General features: G+C 50.6%; 1 protein-coding gene across 3 annotated transcripts in view; it reads right to left on the bottom strand.

The window, feature by feature from the left end:
• The window catches only part of LARGE (like-glycosyltransferase), a 442,315-nt gene that overhangs the window by 32,089 nt on the left and 402,270 nt on the right, over window positions 1–7,956 (bottom strand). For all 3 annotated transcript variants that reach the window (XM_015567588.1, XM_006769319.2, XM_006769320.2), the window contains exon 10: window positions 1,993–2,148. In XM_015567588.1, coding sequence (XP_015423074.1) covers window positions 1,993–2,148 — 156 coding nt within the window. The remainder of the gene's footprint in view (window positions 1–1,992; window positions 2,149–7,956) is intronic.

The raw sequence follows: 7,956 nt of genomic DNA, 5'->3' as shown, positions 1-7,956 counted from the left end.
GAAACCATCAACAAAACAACAAGAAAACCACTGCATATTTGCCAATGCTATCTTAGATAAGGGTTTAATCTCCAACATTTACAGGGAACTCATACAACTTAACAGAAAGAAGATAATCAATCCAATAAAAAAATGGGCAAAGGACCTAAATAGACACTTTTTGAAAGAGGACATACAGAAGGCCGAGAGACATATGAAAATATGCTCAAAGTCACTAATCATCCAAGAGATGCAAATCAAAACAACAATGAGGTGCCATCTCACATCTGTTAGCATGGCTATCATCAACAAATCAACAAACGACAAGTGCTGGCGAGGATGCGGAGAAAAAGGAACCCTCATGCACTGCTGGTGGGAATGCAGACTGGCGTAGCCACTGTGGAAAACAGAATGGAGTTTCCTCAGAAAGTTAAAAATGGAACTCCCATTTGACCCAGTGATCCCACTTCTAGGAATATATCCCAAGAAACCAGAAACACCAATCAGAAAGGGCATATGCATCCCTATGTTCATAGCAGCACAATTTACAACAGCTAAGATTTGGAAACAGCCTAAGTGCCCATTAGCATATGAGTGGATTAAAAAACTGTGGTACATCTACACAATGGAATACTACACTGCTATAAAAAAGAAGGAACTTTTACCATTTGCAACTGCATGGATGGACCTGGAGAGCATTATGCTAAGTGAAATAAGCCAATCAGAGAAAGATAAATATCACGTGATCTCACTCATAGGTGGGATATAATGATCAACATAAACTGATTGAACAAAAATAGATCCAGAGACAAGGTAACACTGAACAGACCATCCAACCTCAGAGAGAAGGCAGAGGAGGGCGGGGTGCGGCGGGAGGGGGGATGCTGAAGCAGGGACTCTACAAACTCTGTCACTGCTTTGCCAGCTGCTCTGTTAGGCACTGCCAACAGGGGCGAGATCAACCAAAGGACTTGTACACATGCATATTAGCATAACCAATGGACACAGACACTGGGGAGGTGGGGGCTTGTCCTGGGGTGTGGGAGTGGCCGGGGGGGGTGTCAATCGGGGAAAAAGGAGGCATATGTAATACTTTAAACAAACAAACAAACAAAAAAGGCCCAAACCAGGTCAGCCTGGCCCTACATTCTCTGCTCTTCCTCTACAGGAGCTGCTTCCCCACATCCTGCTCCTCAGAACTTCCAATCAGTCTCACCTTTGCTCCTTGTTTGCTGTGTGACCGTGAACAACCTGCTTAACCTCTCTGTGCCTAAATTTCCTCAGCTCTAACTGGGGGGAAGGGGAAAAGGGGTGTCTATGAGCACCATATGAGACAGAACATGAAATAATTATAAACGATGAAGAAATAAGAAAATATAGATGTTAGCTATGCCTGTGACCACCTACCTAACACTTCCTTCACCCATGCTAACCCCTAAAGGAGCCAGTGAGTGGTGAAGATCTCTGGTGCCACACACTGACTCCTGGCTGTGGAGAGAGCTTCTGTCTACTGCCGTGGTTCTCACCCTTCTGGCCCTTTAAATACAGTTCCTCATGTTATGACCCAACCATACAATTATTTTCGTTGCTACTTCATAACTGTCATGTTGCTACTGTTATGCATCGTAATGTAAATATCTGATATGCAGGATGGTCTTAGGCGACCCCTGTGAAAGGGTCGGTCGACCGTCAAAGGGGTCGCAACCCACAGGTTGAGAACCGCTGGTCTACTGTTCCCAAAGTGTCTTAGCCCATTCTCACTCCTCTGCGTGGAAGCTCCCTTCTGACGGTGCCTAGTCTGGGCCAAGCGAACCCCCCTGCATCCATGGCAATGAGCATGGATGTGATCTGCCTGCCTGCCCGTCACCCCCACCAGACGGGGGATCCTCAGGGCAGTGATGGCGTCTCGTTCATCTCGGGCGTGCCCTGAGCCTGGCACACAGCCTGGCACGCCGGAGGTCCTCGCGGACCAGCGAGAAGCCGCCCCACACCGCCCACCCCGGAGCCACTTACGTTCTCACTGTTGACATCGGCTTCGCTGGGGCAGCCGAACAGCTCCCGCCTCAGGAGGTTGCCGTCGTACTCCAGGAAGGTCAGGTAGAGGTTGCGGAAGAACTCCACGTGCTTGTTCTTCACCCGGAGCTTCTTGGGGGAGTTCCAGTGGATGACCTGGCAGGGCACGAGGAGGCAGTCAGGCCGGGCGGACCTTGCGCTTGCAGGAGCCGGCACAGGGCACTGGGACGCATTATTTCTGGGCTTGCCCATTCATTCATTCATCCACTCATTCACTCATCCATTCACTCATTCATTCATCCATCCACTCACTCATTCATTCAATGTTTATGAAGAGCGTTTGAGGCCAGATTGCTGGGTTCAAATCCTGGCTCTGCTCTAGGGACTCATTTAATCTTGGATAAGTTACTCCATCTCTCTGTGCCTCAGTTTCCCCACCTGTGAAATAGGAACAACAACAGCTCCTGCGTTTGCCAGTGCATACGTTTTCACCTCTCGGCCCCAACCTGCTTTGGGGCGACGAAGCTGGGACCCTGCAAACCCTGTCACTGCTTTGCCAGCTGCTCTGTTAGGCGCTGCCAACAGGGGCCAAGGGAGGGAGACCGAGTCAGCAGGAGAAGGAAGAACTCGCTCCTTCCTGGGGCTCCCTGTTCCTGTGAGCGACACGCCACCCCCTTTTTCACATCAGCAGCGGCGCTTCCTTCCTTCCGCAGCAGCAAAATCCATGTTTGCAGTTTTTCCAACACTCAGAACCGGCCGCCCCCTCCTCCCATCTCCGCCCTGTCGCTGCCTCTGGCGTTGGCTGCTGACTCCACCCCAGGGCTGGGGTCCAGCCCCAGGTGACAATATTCCAATAATTGCCACCTCTACTCCTCCTGCGGGTGGTAACTGTTCCCTGCAACACCCTATTTTTGCTTTTTTAGTTACTAAGTGAACACTGTATCTAGTTATCATTTTTAAAGATCCAATTCCCTATTCAAATAATTGGTGTGGTTTCCACCTCCAGCCCATTTGCTGGGAAAATCATTGCTATTCTTGTGATAATGGTGCCTGGCACAGGCGAGAGCCCAGGAAATGCTGGGTCTGACGGTGAAGTGCCCACAGTGGACCGGCCGGGTTGGGAGATGAGCAGAGGCCCTTGTTGGCAGTGCCACCCACAGCTCGCTCAAGGTTGGCTGGGGGATGGGTCCCCAGAAGGTAACAGGATGTAATCATGGAGGGAGAGTCAGGGGGAAGTGCAGCTGTATTCTGCTCAGAGCAGCATCATAGAGGGAGATGCCGGGACTGGGGCTTGAAGAACAAGTGGGAGTTTCCTGGGGCGACAGGGCCTGGGAGGAGGGGGTGGCACTTGGAGGGGCACTGCTCACCGCTCTGCTGGGGAGCGTGTCTAGGGCAGAACACCTCACCATCGGTTTTACACTCTTTGTCTTTCTAAAACCCTTGCGATGACCAAAACAGGAATGCAATTTTAAAGACTAAACTGTGGAGAAGTTACTTGGCCAGGACCACCGAGCTGGTAGGTGCCGGAGCTGGAATTCCAATATCAGTGTGAGTAAGTCTGACTCTAGGGCCCGTGTTCTTTCCTCTATGCCACAAAGATCAGGCTAGAAAACCGCACGCTGGGTCACATTACAGAGGAACTAAAATAACCCCCACCTTTTCCTCTCTATGATCCGATGTCCTCGCTCACTCCTCCCTGAGGGCAGGCACTGGGCCTCCGGACTCCCACTACCCTTCAGCCACAGTCACCTGTACCAGGGCCCGGGGCTGCCGCCTAAAGAGAGGTCTGAGGCCCGTCTCACTCTGCCTTTCTCGGGTTCCCATGGATGTGCAGCAGCAGCAGCCCTTGACGCTGGCCGGATACATACTGGGGTGTAAGCCCAGGTCTCTCTCCCACGGGACAGTGAATAACAGCACCCAAACCACACCCCTTCCCACCTGTCCCCAGCAACGGTGCGACAGCAGAGCAAGAAGCTGGGACGTCAAAGCAGCCCAGGTCCGAATCCCAGCTAGGCTCACAGCTGTGTGTGTCCTGGGGCAACTGGTTTCATTTCTTGGGACCTCAGTTTCCCCATGTGCCATGTGGGGATCAGCCTTTCCGACTTCACAAAGTACTCAGAGCATGGCCCAGCACTGCGCCTGCGTGCCAGGGTGGCCCTGTATACTAGGCTCTCTTCTCCCCTCCAAGACGGGGCCAGCAGCCTGTGCTATCTTTACCCCCACCTCCCTTCCCAGCGTGAAGTGGCTGCAGCAGTAAGGAAGGAAGGAAGCGGCACGTAGCCCGCAGGAGAGAGCAGCGAGGGCCAGCAGGCCTCCCTGGAAGAGGCCACTGGCTGGAAAGGAGGAGCATGAAATCGAGGTTTCCTTCCTGTGTGTTTGAAGGGTCGAGAGAGGAGAGAGGGGATGTTCCTCTAAGAACACACCCACCAGACGCTAGGAGGGCCTGGCCAGGCATGAAAATAACTGCACGCGAACCGTGTCCCTCACACCCAATGGGATCACGTCTTTGCTGCGCAAGAGTCTGTGCTCGCCAAGTGCTGGGCCAGCAGGGCGGCTGACGGATGCCGGTCCGGCTCAGGAGATGTGGGCTGCATCAACAGGGAGAAGTGGACACTAAGTGAGAATAAGGGCTGGCCCACCGGTCAACAGTCTTAACTTACCATGCACAAGTCTGCGAGGCACACTGAGGAGACGGTCATTCATCCCTCCAAATAAGCCCACTCGAATCCCACTGTCTGTGTTTTTGGAAATGGTACTTGACTGGCCCGCTGGTGAGTTGCAGAGCTGAGACAGGAAGCCTGAGCCAAACCTGAGACCCAGGTTCCTAACCACTAACCATCGAGTCCTGTGTCAATGGGCTGAGCACTTCCCAGGTGAGAAGAGTGAGGCTTAGAGAGACGGGTTGCCCACGGTCACATGGACCAGGTTGGAGCTAGGACAGGGACGCCGGCCTCCTCGTCTCCCCACCCACATCAGGCCATCTCTCACCCCATCACCCCTCGTTCTGATCTGTATCTGCCCAGGGAGCTGGGTTTGGGTATCGCCTACAGGCAAATATACAGAAAAAGCAGGGAAGGTTAAAGGAAGGGGGGCAAGAAGGTGGTGGGGTCGTTGGCAGGCCAAGGGGGTTTTGTGGAACTATTTGCAACCCAGTGGCTCTGGGATCAGTGAACCCACTCAGAGTCTATGGCTGCATATTCAGATTTGCCTTTTCAACTAGTTTTCAATCATCAGAACAGAGAATACTCCATCCCCCTGTGCTAGTCTAGAGAAGCAAATAACAGCTACTGTTTATCCCATACCCATTATATGCTAGATGGTGGGCCAGGGTTCGCCTTGGTGGTGTGTGTGTGTGTGTGTTTGTACATGTGGTTTCACATTCAATCCTCAAACAATGCGGTAAGGCTGTTTCTATTATTATCTCTTTTATAGATGATAATCCTGAAGCTCAGACTAACACAGGGTCACTCAGCTAGTAAGTAGCTAATTTTTTTGTTTTAAAATATATTTTTATTGATTTCAGAGAGTAAGGAAGAGGGAGAGAGAAATAGAAACATCAATGATGAGAGAGAATCACTGATTCTTCCTGCACGCCCCACACTGGGAATCGAGCCCAAAACCTGGGAATCATGACCTGACCGGGAATCAAACTGTGACCTTCTGGTTCATATGTTGACATGAGACTCAACCACTGAGCCATGCCGGCCGGGTGTAAGTAGCCAATTCTAAAACAAAATCAGGTCTTGCTCCAAAATCTTTCTCTTTGTACCACATCATTCGTTCATTCAACAAATATTAAAACGAGCACGGACTCTGTGCCACACAGTGACAGGGACTATGAACGCGGAGACGAACACAGAGATCATGAAGTAACTGTCCATGTGAAAGTACAAGTATGACCCGTGCTTTTAAAGAGATGTCAGAGAGAGGCTGTTCCTGACTGTTTCTGGGCTGGGCAAATTCAAGCGTGAAGAAGCCACGGCCCAGAGGGGGACAGTGACTTGCCTAAGGTCACACAGCAGGGGGAGCAGCCTGGCCCAGTGTCCGTCTCCCAGGCCATGGCTCCTTTCACGAAGCCGCAGGCCTGCCTCTGGAAGTCCGACTCAGAATCACCACTGCTGATGATTTAGATCAGCGCTGGTCTGACTACTGAGAAATGTCATTTCCTGGCCCCTGGAGGGACAGAGTCACCCATCACTGCTGACCTGGGGGCAGCGAGCTGGTGGCAGGTGACCTTTACTGACAAGCTTTCACACGTGAGATGGAATGACATGGGAGAATGTGCCCAAAATAGATTTTTGCAAGGAGCTGGCAAAGACAAGGTAGTCTCCAAAACAGGCGGTGGTGAAAACCTATCATAACTTATTCCCCTGGCTGAGGCCCATCAGCACAGTAATAATAATCATTACTATTAGCAGCTAACATATATATATATATATATATATATATACACACACACATATATATATATATATGGCTTGCTATGTGCCAAGCAGGGCTCTGAACACTTGTCATAGCTCACTGGTTCTTTATTCAACACTCTCAGTGGTTCTCAACCTGTGGGTCACGACCCCTGAAAATAAATGCTGCATATCAGATATTTACATTACGATTCATAACAGTAGCAAAATTACAGTTATGAAGTAGCAACGAAAATAATTTTATGGTTGGGGGTCACCACAACATGAGGAACTGTATTAAAGGGTTGCGGCATTAGGAAGGTTGAGAACCACGGAGTGGTATGTAAGATGGCTCCTTACACCATCTTACAGGGGAAGCAAGTTCAGCACATGTCCCCCCAGTCACACAGCTGGAAGGTGGGATCGCCAGCATTTGAACCCCAGGAGAGAGAAATTAAGAGTCTATTTCTCCCATGTCTGCAACCATTGAGAGGCTCTGTTTATATAAAGGAACCTAAGATGTACAGAAGAGTATGGGATCAGAACTAAAACCCACTTTTCCCTGCCCAACCTAGGTAGCCCAGGCATCCCCGGGACACTGAGGCTGCAGGTAACACAGGCTGAACCCCCAGATTGGCAGGAAGCAGAGAGGGAGGCACCCAGGTTGCATGCCAGGCGGGCTACAGACGCTGCCCGACACCAGGGGCTCCATGGCTGTGACCTAGTTGGATGTGAACTATCGGTGACGGATGAGTGCATGTGCGGACTCGGAGTCCACCTGCAGTGAGCCAGAGAAATGGTCGGAAATTGATTACCGTCCAGGAAACTTAAACATCACCTGGGAAGACAGTGGAAGTCCACAAGGTTAAAGGAGAAACTAGAGATTCTATCAAAGGCTCAAGAGAAAGAATTCAAAGATAGAAACAAGATCGAGGTACAAGGACAGGCTATGGGAAGAGTTCTGCCAAAACGTCAGCTTCTACAGTACTTAGAACCCAGAGTCTGTGTGCAAATGCCAGATGAGTAAGAACACGCTTTATGTCTTCCAATTACTGAGCTACGGAGTGTCTGGAGGATGGGTCTCTGTCTCAAGACCCCATGGACGTTCTAGGACCCACAGAAGAACATCTACTCTCTTTAGACAGGAAGTTTACGTTGTCGCGAATGGGCTCCCACCTATGATTCCAGCTCTACCTCCAGGCTAACAAACTTCCTGGTATTTCCGGAACTTGTCTTTCATGACTCAGTTCCTCTGCACATGTTCTCCCTCTTAGAATATCTTTATTTCTTCTCTACCACCTGAATGCCTGCTGGCCCTTCACAGCTGAGCTCAAACACACTTCTTGTTTCCAGGACAAGTGGCCAAAGGTTGCCTGCTGGTGTGTCTCTCTCTCCACCCCACCCTTCATTTGCAATAGCACATTAATTTCATTGGTAGTTGCAATGACCCCAACCCCGGGAATGGCTCATGATCCATTTATGACCTAAGCTAATGATGATGATCCTACTCGCTGATTTCCCAGACTCCCTTGCAGCTAGTGGTGGCAATGTGATGACCTAAGAC

This window comes from Myotis davidii, unplaced genomic scaffold, assembly GCF_000327345.1.
Source record: "Myotis davidii unplaced genomic scaffold, ASM32734v1 scaffold120, whole genome shotgun sequence".
NCBI classification, from domain to species: Eukaryota; Metazoa; Chordata; class Mammalia; order Chiroptera; family Vespertilionidae; genus Myotis; species Myotis davidii.
This window is presented reverse-complemented; position numbering and strand designations above follow the sequence as displayed.